General features: G+C 43.4%; 1 protein-coding gene across 2 annotated transcripts in view; it reads right to left on the minus strand.

The window, feature by feature from the left end:
* The window catches only part of TECPR2 (tectonin beta-propeller repeat containing 2), a 133,111-nt gene that overhangs the window by 63,386 nt on the left and 55,089 nt on the right, over window positions 1–14,636 (minus strand). For both annotated transcript variants that reach the window (XM_078784804.1, XM_068128439.2), the window contains exons 8-9: window positions 1,746–2,342; window positions 251–1,581 (exon numbers count right to left, since the gene is read on the minus strand). In XM_078784804.1, coding sequence (XP_078640930.1) covers window positions 251–1,581; window positions 1,746–2,342 — 1,928 coding nt within the window. The remainder of the gene's footprint in view (window positions 1–250; window positions 1,582–1,745; window positions 2,343–14,636) is intronic.

Consider the following 14,636-nt stretch of genomic DNA (forward strand, 5'->3'; position numbering starts at 1 on the left):
CCATCCAAGTTCTATGACAAATTAAACTACACACACATCAAAAGGTATATTGGGCCTGTGATTCTTGTACACCTTTATGGAAAATTATGCATCAGTCATAATGCGCTGGATGGAATACAAGCATATGTGGTGTTAAAAAAACCCAAAAAAAACAACCAAAATCACAAACCATCCTTCTTAAAATAAAACGTTGTTGCTAAAATAATCCTCATTTACATAATTTTTCACCTCATCTATAAACAAGGCTCACCGGAGTCACTGAAGTTTGTACCCCTTCATCATCGGATGGCAGCAGCTCCGAAGAGCTGCGCTCCATCATCGGACCCACTTTATCTGCTGCTTTACGCTCCCAGTCCACGGCAGTCGTGGTTTCAGTGAAACTTGTGTCAGACGACGATTCTTGGATTCCACCTGCATAGATGTCCAAATCATCATCGCTCGATTCCTCTTCCTGATAGATTCTTGCCTGCTCATTCATTTTCTCTGCCAGTGAATCTACTGCGAGCTCAGGCACTGCAGCTATTTCAGGTAACATATCCATGGCAGGTGTGACATCTATTTCACAAGCAACCTTATCCACAGACACGGCATGAAGCACATTCTCTGCAACACTGTATTTCTCAAGGTTTTCCTCAAACAAAGGTTGTAACGTGGTCCCATCACCAGGGACAATGGAGTAGCACTCCGCATGATGTTCTTCAAATGATAGGCTGTGAGGGACTTGTGGATCATTGAACGCGTCAGACACGTCTTCTGTGGACAATGCCATTTCAGGTTTAGTCCCGGAGGTGTGCCGATCCATGTCAAAACAAGGAAGGGATTCAGGTTTTGAATCTTTCCCAACCTCAAATTCATCCGTTTCTTCATGCCAATCAGAGCAGTCCACTAAATTTGGAATTTCCTGAGAGATGTCAGCAGGGATTAAAGGTATTGGAACAGGAAACTGCTGCAAGGTTTCTGTGCATGGTTCACACACTTGCCACAGTGTCTTTGGAGCCTCAACCTCTCTCTGTTCCACTTCATCACCTTCTATAATCCCATCGACACCGCTAACCATCATAAGCTCTATGTTTGTATCACCAGACTCTTCAATTGTTGATCCTTCGTGTTTTGTTTTTTCAACTTCAGGCATTTCTACTGCCGGCCAATCACACCATATCTTCTCAGGGTTGCCTTGCTCCTCAAACTGCACTCCTTCTCGATCCACTTCCTTCCTTGAGCTTTCACATTTCACATTCACGTTATCTTTGACATTCACCAAACCCCCAGCATTATTCTCACTACCATCTGTCCTGTCCTTCAAACCGCTCACCATCTTTCTTACAAGACATTTTTCCAGGTAAACTTGTTCATCAGAACTCTGTTTCCATTCCTCCATCCCTTTCTCAACCATCGCAATCCCATCATCAGTCACGCTTCCAGCTTGCCAGTCACATGACCCTGGCACTACCTGTGTCTTGTCTGGTTTAACAGAGGAAACAGCAGGGTCAACTGATGAATCAGGTGTGACAAAAAAAGTTGGGTCCCCACTTTCCCAGGTGCTGGAAGAGGTTATCATTGAAGCTTTGGCTACAGAGGATCCTGAAACACACAAATGGAATATTCTTCATTTAACTTATTGCAATGTACACATACAACAATAACTAGTAACACAACATGTATTCCATTATGATCTTTGATGATAATAACAATAATCATACTGTTAATGACATTGATAAAGCTTCGAAGAACCAACTCCTCCATACCTCCCACTCTTTTCTTTTTCCGAAGGATTGGAATGGGCCTTGCCAGCAACTCATCATCCGCATAATCGTCATCCTCTTCCTCCACCAGCATCGTCCCAACTTTGGAACCGATTCTTGAAACGCAAGAACTCGAATCTTTGGAACCTGTGACCTCCAGACCGAGTGTCGGAGATGTTGTCTTCTCAGATCCCACAATGTGGAGCTGGGAATATGCTGGCATGCTCATTTTGCCTTCACCATTGTTGCTCTCATTTTCAGTATTTGTGACGTCAACTATCTCGACGACTTTTTCTGAAAATGTCCCATCTTCCACCTGGCTCTCAGAGTTATTTTTTACCTGAACTACGATATCAGTTCCATTGCCTGAATTCACACACTCATCAGGAATCATGCTCGTGGTTTTCCCTACGGTTCCTGGGAACACTGAAAGCACATTTTGTTCCTCGCGTTCTATTAGCACCTCCTCCATTTTTTTATCTGCACTTTCGTCATTGCTGAGCACATCAGCCACATCATTCTTGGCTGTCAAACTTGTCTCTTCATCTTCTCCATCATTCCTTTTCTCGCATTCCCATCTGGTGGAGTCTTCTGGAGGTGCTGTGTTCAAGATAAATATGTGGAAGTGCTGTCAATATCTCTACCTTCATAAATGGAAACACACAAAATGTATTGCCTTAAGCGTATTGAGAAAAGGTGATTCTAAAAATACTTCATATGTGAAAACTTAAAATAATACATTCATTAGAATAGAAATATGTTTAGCATGTGGAAGAATAAAAGTATTGATTTGTAAAGTGGAGATGGGGAAGTGATTCATAAAACAGGGGATGATAGAGGATATCGCTATCAGGAAGTTAATTTACAAGATCTCGGATTCCAAGAGAATTGCATCGACCTGGATATGCTTTGTTGACCAGGAACAAATTAGACAAGAAGGTGGAAATCCTAAGCCATGGAGTAGACCCAGAAAATGGGCTTGAGCAGATTTGTACAAACATGAAGTTGATTTAGCAAATGAAGAAATGACATTTCATGAAAAACATGAAGCAGAGAGAGAAACATGTTCTATAATTCATTCCTTATCCAAGAACCAACACAAACATCGAGATGGGTTTGTTGAAAGGAAATCGATTGTTGCAAAAATGAGATTGGGATTTAGTAATCCCTCGCATCAATCTCAAGAAAACTTTTGAACTGAATGAATTGGATGTAACCAGTTGAACTGGATGAATCTCTGATGTCAAGACTGCAGAACTCACAGCAGTCCTTTGCGCTGCTGAATAGCTAAAAGACAATTACTTGACAAATTATGGTACATCAACCCATCGTGGCGAAATTGGCGTAGGGGGAGCTAAAGGGGGCGTGGCGGGGGAAGTTGAAATGGCATAGCAAAGGGTAGCAATGGGGTGAAGTTGAAAAGGGGCATGGCGGGCATGGAAGCTGAGAGAGGGTGCGACTATGGGAGAAGCTGAGATGGACCAGACTGAGGGGGGGGGGGGGGGGGGGGAAACCGACAGGGGGAATGGTGTGTCGAAGCTGAGAGGGGGCGTGGTAGGGGTGGGGTTGCTGAGAGAAGGCGTGCACAGGGAGGCGGGAGTGATGAGGGGGGGGGGGGGGATTGCTGAGAGAAGGCTTGTGGGGGGGGGGCAAAGAGGGGGTGTGGCAGGGGGAAGCCGAGAGGAAAGGGTACAGCGGAGGGCAAAGAAGGGCTTTAACGTGATGGGGGGAAGCTGAGAGGGAAGGTGGCGGGGGGGTGAGCTGAGAGGGGGAAAAGGTAAAATGGGGGGAGATGCAGGGGACATGAATAGTTTGTGATGAAGAAGAAGAACACATCAGAGAAATAACAAAAGTGAAGCATGTTTAAAAATTTTATCAAATGCTTTTAAAGTAAGAAACAAATAAATTAAATAAAGATTCAATTTGGAGGTATTGAGAAAGGAAGATATAGAGAATGAATGAAGCAAGAAAATACAGAACGAGTTTATGATTTTTTTTTGAGTGAAAAAGAAAATCTTTTTTTTTTTTGAAGCAAGTAGGGGGGTTTAAGATAGAGTTAAGGAACATGAAAGGCCAATGCTTGGGATAAAGAAAGCAGAACGAGGCATACAGCATTAGAGCATAAGCATTTGCTCACTCACTAGCTGAGGCCTTGACGAGTAGTCCAGACAATCAAAGGGACACAAATTTTACAATACACCACATCAAGGTACTGTTAGTGTTAAACACGGAAGATTCAATGAAAGCAATCAGCAACATAGAGATAAAAAGACAAGAGAAAGTCGTGACGGATCTGGTCCGGAAAACGTTGAACTGAATGACAGCATTGCACGATCAATGTCCAATGCACTCAGACACAGAACCGGAAGTCTGTAATTGGAGTGTTGTGTATATATATATAGGGTGTTTCAAAAAGAGTGATACAACTTTAAACGTTTATTTACAAAGAAACAGAAACCTCAGGAACGTGAACCAAACATTTCTTGAAAGCTTATGACATGATATTTTCTATCACTGATTGCTATTGCATTAAGTCACTGCTAGAGTTAGTGAGAGCCCAAGGTCTGAAATTGGCATTTACGCAAAATGCATGTAATAGACGTTCTCGATGTGTCGACCTGAGTGAAATGCCAGACTCGTCGACGCTGAGGAGGCTCTCTGAGAATGGCCAGAGATATATCCACTTTAACAAGCACATGATCAGAAGAACCGATTGGAGCAGAAGAGCATCAGACATTTGCAGGGATGTTAGTCATAACCAAGTCTAGAAGAGAAGATACTCCATTAACTGAGATCCGGGTCGGGAAATTGACAGATTGTGTCAGTCTTCTGGTCTTTATCAATGATCTCTCTGACTCTCTGGAAAATCCTCTCTATCTCTTTGCCGATGACTCCACTCTCTGCCGCTCCATTCCTCTTCCCTCAGATAGGCAGTCTGCTGCCTCCTCACTCTCTGAAGACCTGGACAAAATCACAGACTGGTCAAACAAGTGGAACATGTCTTTCAATCCTGACAAATCTCACTCTCTTACTATGTCTCTCCGAAAAGATCGACTGGACAACCCTCCCATCTACTTTCTCAACAATCCTCTCCAAGAAGTTCTGTCACTCAAGCTTTTGGGTCTCACTATCTGCCATGATCTTTCTTGGGAAAACCACATTTCCAAGCTGGCCTCCAAAGCCAGTCGCCGACTGGGCATCCTCCGTCGTGCGAAGTCCTTCCTCGGCACACCTGAGCTCCTCACCACATACAAGGCTTTCATCCGCAGCTCAATGGAATACTGTTCTCCCCTATGGGCTGGTGCTCCTGCCTCACACCTGGCTCGGCTTCACGCTGTTGAATCCAAAGCTTTCAAAATCATTGGAATCTCCCGCGATGAAGCTATCTCTGAGGGCCTTTCACTCACTCACCGCAGGCAGTTAGGTGGTCTTTCTGTCTTCTACCGACTCCTCTCCGGCCTTGCTCCCCCAGCTCTCTCCGTGCTCTGTCCCCCAAATATTCCTACAGGTCGCACAAGATCTGCCAGCAACCCTCTGATGGTTAAACTGCCGAAATCTCGGCTCTCTGCTCACCTTCACTCTTTCATTCCTCTTTTCTCCCGCCTGTGGAACAAACTCCCACACTCCCTTCAATCCCTCTCCTCCCTCCAGGTCTTTAAAACAGCTGTTCACCACCATCTCTTATCTTCCCCCATCCATAACCTTGATCTTTTCTACCCCCACTAATTCACCCCAGATCCACCTTGTTTGAAATTCCAACTTATTTCCTGGAAATCCTGGCAGTGTCCATATGTTTATACCTCTCCCACCCCCCCCCCCCCTTCACATGCCTCCCCCCCCTTCACATGCCTCCCCCCTTCACATTCCTCCCCCCCCCAAAGCCCTCTCCCTCCCACAGATCTCTCGATGTCTCCATGTCTCTCGGTCCCTGCTCTCAAATGTTGTGTTTGTGTCCTTCCCCCTCTCTCCCCATCTTGTCTACCGCTCCCGATGTTATTTGTTTTATGTGTCTGTTTGTCTTTCTGTGTGATTAATTTTCGCTCTTTCACGAGCCTCGATCTTGTATACAAAAAAAAAAAAAAAAAAAAGTCCCAATGAGTCGCAGAAGTCCTTTGCTGAGGTGCAATGGCTGGTGAGAGAGGTATCCACACCTAGCCAGCTGGCATGATGACAGTTGAAGTCACCACATATGAGGAATAGAGAGTTGAGATGAGTGGATAGAAGTTGCGAAAGAAAGATAAAAGCTGGAAGACAGCGAAATGTAAATGGAGTCATCACTGTTTGGAGGACGGTATAAAACACATATGAACAAAAGGTGGGAGTGGAGAGGAAGCCGTAGCCAGAGGTACTCCTGGGGGTGGGGTGGTGAGAGGGCAGTGCAAGAAGAGTGAGGAAGAGAGTTTTTGATAAAGATAGCAACCCCACCACCCGGACGAGGCTCAGGTCTATCATACCGGAGGAGGGAGTAACCAGGAAGAGATATTAAAGAATCAGAGACATCTTGAAGGAGGAAAATTTCTGTTAAACAGATTACGTCTGGTTTGTCAGAAGCAACCTGAATGGAGAGAACAATCAGGTTTGAGCGAAGGCCCCGGATGTTTGAGGTTCATACAGTTAAGGAAGAGGGGGAGCATCGGGTGCAGGACAGGGGAGGGGAGGGGTAGGGTAAGATGAAGGGTGAGAGGGGGAGGTAGGGTTGCATCATTTTCTGGAAGCGCAGTTGTGCGCTGATGCAGTGCCCCTGCTACCAGTAAGCTGACCAGTGCTCATTTTGCCGACCTTGGAAGGATGACAGGCTGAGTCAACCCAACTGGTGTTATTTCAACGGCACGACAGGGTCTAAAGGTCAAGACCAAAGATCTTAAGCCAGGCCACCTTAACGGTTAAACCAACACCAGGCTTAAGGTGCAGTTATGTAGCATGTAATGAAAAAGAAGACTCAAGGCACTGTGGTCATGAAAGGGGTTCAGTGCAAAGCTACTAGAATGATTCCAGGGTTAGATAATGAAATACAAGGGGTATGGAGCGGCTCAGTGAGACCAATCTTTTTCCATGAGAAAGGACACAATTAAATAGGTTGAAAGTGAAAATTGAGAGTTAACGCAGAAGAGAGGCAGGAATATTTCATTCAAAGTTGTTAATGCATGGAATGCTCTTGCTCGGAGGGTGCTTGTAGCAGGGATAATAGATAGGTACAAAGAAGCAAAGGGATAGAGGGTACATGGATCTAGACAGAACTGAGAGTTGCACACCGATTGGATTGTGCAATCTTTGGGCCTTTGTGTATGAAGTATATTGAGGATTCATGATACTTTCAACCTGTCATCTATGTCAATTCAACTAGCAACCAACTGCCCTCTCCTCTTCTAAACAAATAAGTTAACAAGAAGACATCATGCAGACCATGATACCTGCAAAATCCACCCCTCCCCAAAATAAAAAGTTGCCATCGATACATCAAATTGTCAATTTCATTAAGATTATAATTGACAATCCAAGTCAAAGCTCAGGTGAATCGGATTGACATTGATGATTTTTCAGATGAAAATAGATATTAGAAGCTTGACCTCGATTTGACCTTTGACATTTTGACCTTAAAAATAGTTGGTTTCCCAAATCAGTGAGGCACTATGCAAATGCTGTTTAATGTTCAAAATCTTGTGTCCCAAACCCATCCCTCTCTGTACACACCATACCCAGTCATACCCACCTGCTCCTGGACTCTTGTGTCCTTTTCTCCTGACAAGGTGGAGAATTTTCTGTTAATCCTCGACTCTGATTCTGCAACTGGACCAGACGGCATCAGCCCACGAGTCCTAAAATCCTGCTCTGCCGCTCTTTCACTCCCTCTCTCTGTTCTCTTCACCCTCTTTTGCTCAAAGTCATCTGCCATCAGATTGGAAATCAGCCAACATCACCGCTTTGCACAAAAAAGGTGCAAAAACCTATCCTTGCAAATACAGACCAATCAGCCATCTCCCAATTATCAGCAAAGTCATGGAATCCATCATTACTTCGGATATCAAATCTTTCCTCTTCTCCAATGACTTGATCTCTGATCATCAATTTGGATTCAGACCAGGTCACTCTACTCTGGACATGTTGCTTCTGTTGTCTCAACAATGGATGGAGGTCCTCAATGCCAAACAGGAAATTAGAGCCGTCTCCCTTGACATATCACATGCCTTAGATACAGTCTGGCATCCAGCTCTGCTCACCAAACTCTCCTCCTATGGTATCCATGGAAATCTCCACGCATGGCTTGCGGACTTAATCTCTAGTCGTAGTCAACTTGTGGCCCTGAATGGGTTTCTCTCATCTCCTCTTCCTATTCATAGTGCAGGAACCACATTGGAAAAAGTGCCTTATTTAGTGATTCCGTTCACGCATCAGTGTATATACCTGAAACCTATATAGTTTGGTGGAGGGGTCCTATGGGCAGTAGATATGCCCGGTTTTAATTCTAGATAGGTGTGCATTACCGATTTATAAGCATTTTGCTGATTCATTTGTGTACACCATTTCCACCACTTACTGAATTTGGTATAACGTATCTACATGGACAAATATACAGCGTGGGGAGCTTTGTATGGTATCAAATTGACCGGAAAGACATACTGCACACATAGAGTACCACCATAAGGCCTTATCTTAGCTTTTCATTCTTCAAGCCACCAAAAACTTCAAAATTTTGTCAAAATTCCGTTTCAGTTTAGGTTCTCGTCCCCCATCATTTTGTTCATAACCCCAAACGTATATGACCGATTTATATGTTTGATGCACCAAAATCATCCCCATTTATTACCCTTCAAAATAAGATCACATAATCAAGAAATGTATACCATTAATAAACTCTCAGTGAAGCAAAACTAAGGCTACCCCCTTATTTTTCATGAAAACGAAAATGTCCATATGGCATACATATATCATGTATATACATATGTTTTCGGATCTGGCGCCCGGTTCATTCCAGACCATCACATACTAACCTGTGTATTCATTTTACTTATTCTTTAGAATCTAATTACATTTTTTATCAGCGGCAAAAGGTGAATAAATTTTCGTTTAATTGTAAATCAATGACCTAGATATGTTTATTATTATACTTTTCGTTTGTATTTCAATACGTTGAAACCGGTGTCCTGCTGCTCTGCTGCTGATGAATCCTACTCCCTAGTAACCATGGCGTCTAACACGGAACAGAAGGAGATTATTGAGCCTACAGCGGTGATGCCTGTTAAAAGGCGCAAGTTGCAGACGAATTGGTTAAAATGCCTATTCTGCCAAGGTACTGACGGTTTGTCTAACGCTAGTCATCAGGGCGTTGCGAAAGTATGTTCAGCCCTTCAAGATATAATTCAGATTGAAACCACTGACATTATAGAACGACTGCAATCAGAAGCAACAACAACAAATCTCAGTGATAAACAGGCAAAATGGCACAAAAACTGTTATGCTTCATTCACAAACCAAACCAACATTGACCTTGTCAAGAAACGCTACATGGAAGCCACTGCTGCAGTAGATGCGGGTGATGCGAGTTCAAGCACAAAACCACTGACACGCACAGTAATACGTAAGGTTGATTGGAAGCAGTGTATTTATTGCCAGAGTCGTAAGCGTGGAAAAGTACACCAAGTCCAGTCAGATGAAGTAGCTGCAAGCATCCACAGTCAGGCAAAGAATGATCAAAACCTCAAATGCAAAATTGGGGAAAATGATTTGATAGCGTACGAAGCACATTACCATTCCTCTTGCAAACACAAAGCAGACAAAATCAGCCGTTCTATTCACCCCAGTGAAATCACTGGGATTACAACTGACCCCGCTCTCGAAGATCTGATACAGATACTAGGCAATGGCTTTCAGAGTGGCCACATCTATAGCATGGACATTGTGACCGATAAATACATTTATCTTATGACACGATCTGGAATTCTCAATCCATCATGCCGGACACACGTCTTGAAACACAAACTACAGAAGCACTATGGTAACCGAATTCTATTCCGCAAACAGCGACTAGCCAACCAACCTCTGCTTCTGATTCCTGCAGCCACTACCACTGAAGATGCTATTGGGGCGATGATTGCAAAACAACAGATATCTACATGTAAAGAAAGCTGTACAAGTGATGAGATTAGTCACGAATCCTATTTCCTGCACGCTTTGCATACAGTAGCAACTAAGCTGAAATCAGATTTGAAAGAAGCTGCAGGTCATCGCGGTTATGAGAATTTGAATCAAGAGGCGGCAGAACAATGCGTACCAACAAGTCTTTACTTACTTATCAAATGGATTCTACAAGATGAGACTGATCTAAAAGACACTTCAAACCAAGGTTCAAACGATGAGGACATTGCGCCCGCCTTGCATCAACGAATCCTGAACATTGGCCAAAACATTGTCTATAACGTCTCGATGGGGAGAAAGAATACGCCAAAACATATTGGGACAGGACTGTTTGTCCACCACATGACACGGTCCAAACAACTTATAGAATATCTGCATGATGCAGGTGACAGTATTAGTTATCCTACGATCAATAGAATAGATTCCTCAATAGCTCAAACGCAATTATCAATGTTTCAGAATAATGACAACACTTTCATTCATGAGAGTGTTGTTCCTGGCAAATTCATGCAGTTTGCAGCTGATAACTTCGATATGCAAGAAGAAACAAGAAAAAAACGGAAAGGGCACTCTTCATGTTACGCAAATGGCCATATTTCAGCGGGGCCCACCAAATATATTAAACTAGAACGGGCACTCGGTAGAGCGCATACCTTCGCCGCAGCTACTGTTCTGTACTGTACTAAAATACGATTTTGACCTTTTCGTGACCTTGACCTTGACCTTTGACCCGATTGCTCCCAAAATCTAATCAAATGTGTCCCGTATAATAACCAATCATCCCACCAAATTTCATGCAATTCGGTTGAATACTTTTTGAGTTATGCGAATAACATACACACACACACACACACAGACATACAAATAAATACACAGCGATCAAAACATAACCTTCCGCTTTTGCGAAGGTAACAAAGGGCATACAACTATTGGGAGAAGCACAACCCTCAGCAGTGTCCCTCCAGAATTCCATCGTATAATATCTGCTGATGCTCCAGCACAACACGTTCCTCTGCGCTTCACTCAGCCTTTAACGCAGAATAGCCTGATATGTCCACCTTCTCGGTCATCTGAATACCGCAAGATTGATCTATTATGGGTTCTGAGTCGATTGGAAGTTGGCGATACTCAAAACGTGCCATCATGGACCGGCTTCAATCAGTCATTATCAAGATCCACAGCAGAAGTAACTACAGTCAGTTATCTTCCAATCATTCCAGCGCCAGCGCATGACCTCGATACTGTAATGACGTTTCTAATGAGAAGCAAAACAATTGCACTAAAGCAGGGCCAAACAACAACCGTCATCACATTGGATCAGGCACTGTATCATAAGGCAAAGGAGCTGGTATGGCTTCATCCAGAGAAGTTGAGTGATGTCATAGTACGACTTGGATCGTTCCACACAGCAATGAATTACCTGGGTGTTCTCGGGAGGCATTTTGCTCAGTCTGGTCTTTCAGACATCTGGATCGAAGCTGGTGTGTACAGTGAATGTGTTGCACAAACAATGATGCAAGGTAAATCTTGGAACCGTGCTGTCCGTGCACATAAACTCACAATGGAAGCCATGTGGAGAACACCATTTCACAGCTTTAAAGCTTGGCATGACAGAAAAGAGAAAGACAGCATTGAAAATATTAATCAGCATTGTACTGCGATAGCTGCTCACTTCAAAGATAAAGACCATGAGAACACACCTGAAGCAGTGAGAGCATTCGTTGATAATGTTAATGATTTGTTGAAGGACTTGGACGACTTCTATGAAGAGAATGCGAATAATTCCACATTTATGTTCTGGAAGCAGTATCTGGAGATGGTTGAGACTCTACTCCTGTTTATCAGAGCCGACAGAGAAGGCGATTGGACCCTTCACCTATCTTCATTCTCAGATATGTTGCCACTCATGACTATTTATGATCATGCAAATTACTCAAGATGGGGTATTATCTACCTGTTGGACATGCTACAGTTGGACCAGACAGCACCTCGCGTGTATGAACAATTCATGGTGGGAAACTTCGTCATGAAAGAATCGACTGAATCGTTTAACCAAATCGCTACAGACCAAGCTTTGGAGCATATAAACAAGCAGTGTAAAGTGGCGGGAGGACTCGTAGGTATAACAAGGATCCAGAGCGCAATGAATCGATGGATGATTACTTTCAGCGATTGAGCACGGTTGTCGAATGACATTCGACAGATGGTGGGAATGACATGCAATGGGTCCAAATCACATGGTGACAGAAGCGCCCAGAGAATGAAAAGAGATGAGGCGGATGTGTTTAAGCTTGAGGAACAAATCAGGTGGTTCAACCCATTCAATCGTCAAGGAGAAGACCTTGTGTGCATCTCCACAAACGATGTGGCCACTGATGACATCAAGCAGGATCTACTCACAGCTCCAACACGTGGCACACAGCTTCTCACTGATTTCGTTGCAAAACGTTTGCTCCCAGATGCTTCCAAGAGCTTTCATGATACTATTGCCAAAAACAAACCGAAAACCTTCTCAAACCTGCACAACGTGAACGTGATTACTCCTGCTGGCAAAAACAAGGCAATCAAGGCAGACAGAGACCTATTCCGAAGACTGTTAAGCGCAGCAAGTAGTGGTTGTCAAATAGACATGGCAGGATTATTACGTCATGAGTTAGCTCCGGTTCCACTCTCTATTGCAACAGTTAATCACATATTACGTCCCACGGTAAAGGCAGAGCTGTATCATTTGCTGTTTGACGACTATATTCAGAACAGACTTCCAGACACTGATCAACCAACCTGTGTAATCGTGGATGGTATGGCAGCTGTGCAAGCTTTGGGAAAACCATCAAATGCAATTACATTCGGTGATCTGGCAGACTGCTTCTGCGATATAGTCTTCACTCACCTGAAAGGTTCTCAAACAAGACTGGACATCGTATTTGATGACTATCGGTATAAATCTATCAAGTCCGCGACAAGAGTTCAACGAGCGGCCAAACGACGGAAGATACGTCGACTCATTGATGGGCGGGATGTGCGTCTACCTTCTGTATGGCAATCGTTTATATCAATGGAAGAAAACAAAGTGAACCTCGTTCATTTTCTGTGTGATCAACTACTCTTGAAGGCACTTGCTTTACCAGACCATCAGGAAGTTGTAGTGGCCAGTGGGGATGAATTTCCTGCAGCATCTTCTACTGGACGGAATGTTGAACATCTTAACTTGACACATGAAGAAGCGGACACGAAAATTGTTCTGCATGCTGTTGATGCTAATGCACACAAGTTTCGTCGGGTTGTCATATGCACTAGAGATACGGACATCCTCCTTCTGATGATTCATCATGATGTTGCCCAAGACGTATGGGTAAGCAGTGGGACTGCCAAAGAAAAACATTACATTCCAGTGAGCCTTGTACGTGCAAGTCTGGAGCAGGAAGTAATCAGCAATATTCTGGGATTTCATGCTCTGACAGGATCAGACTCAACCAGTCAGTTCTGCGGCCATGGAAGACGCACTGCATGGAAAACATACTTGAAGAATCCAAAACTACTCAAGAATCTTGGCCGCAACCCCAATGTTGACACGACAGATATCGAGCTCTTTGTCAGCAAGTTGAACAGTTCAACTACAACTGCGACTTCTATCAATGATCTTCGCGTCGATCTGTTCCATCGAATTAATGACCCAGAAAAGTTACCTCCCACTCATGATTCTCTGTTGCTGCACATTCAAAGATGCAATTACCAAGCCATGGTGTGGTACAGTGCAGTTGTGTCCAAACCTGATCTACCCCAACCAGAGGAATGTGGATGGGAATTAGACGAAACAGGATTATCACCAAAACTGATGACCCTGCCACCTGTTCCTTCAGCGTGCAGAGAACTGTTGACATGTGGGTGCAGAACAAAATGTACATCCATTCGTTGTACATGCCAGAAGTTCAATCTGTTATGTAGTGCTGCTTGTGGATGCCGACAAGAGTGCCTCAATAGTCATCACATGTCAGACGAGGACAATTCCGATGAAGATCGAGTACAATTAAGTGGCTTTTATATCACGCATTATTTGACTACATTAGATAAATGTGTTTATTTTCTTGTTTTGGTTAATGATATAACGAGATTACTGGGAGTGAAATTTGGTTTTAATCTGACGTGTCATACCACATAATCAAAGCTAAGCAAATAACATGTCGATTTCATAATCGAGATTAAAATATACTAGTGTAAAGCTAAGTAAGCTCTATAATGGCAGTACTTTTGTTTCATGTATTTATCTTCTTAGCTAAACATATAAAGTTTAAATGTGTGGGATTCAAGTTACTATGGTATTGTGTAATATTTAGTTACAATCACTGTCACAAATCAAGTACACGACCCTCAACCTTTGGATATCAGTTTATTAGAAAATTGTTTGTTACATCATCGAGATTAATATAATATTGTAAGGCTAGGTAAGCCTTATAGTTGCATTTATTTAATACTAGGGCATTGCCCGTACGTGGGTGCCCGTTCCTTGCCAAAAAAAAAAAAAAACGCTACCCGTACGCTCTACCCCGCCCGTACGCCCGTAAACAAAAAATAACAACGCTCTTCGCTTCCGCCCTTCGCTCTGACTGAATTGGGAGAAATAATGCGCATAAGAAATCGAATTACGTACCGTAATGGCGGTCAGCTCGTAACGCGCACACTGTCCGGAAGTTCGCATATCGCATATCTATCTATCTATCTATTAATGCCCATTTATTCAATTATCGCCAACGTATTTTGGCT

Source organism: Myxine glutinosa, chromosome 9, assembly GCF_964187855.1.
Source record: "Myxine glutinosa chromosome 9, kmMyxGlut1.1, whole genome shotgun sequence".
In the NCBI taxonomy this organism is placed as follows: Eukaryota; Metazoa; Chordata; class Myxini; order Myxiniformes; family Myxinidae; genus Myxine; species Myxine glutinosa.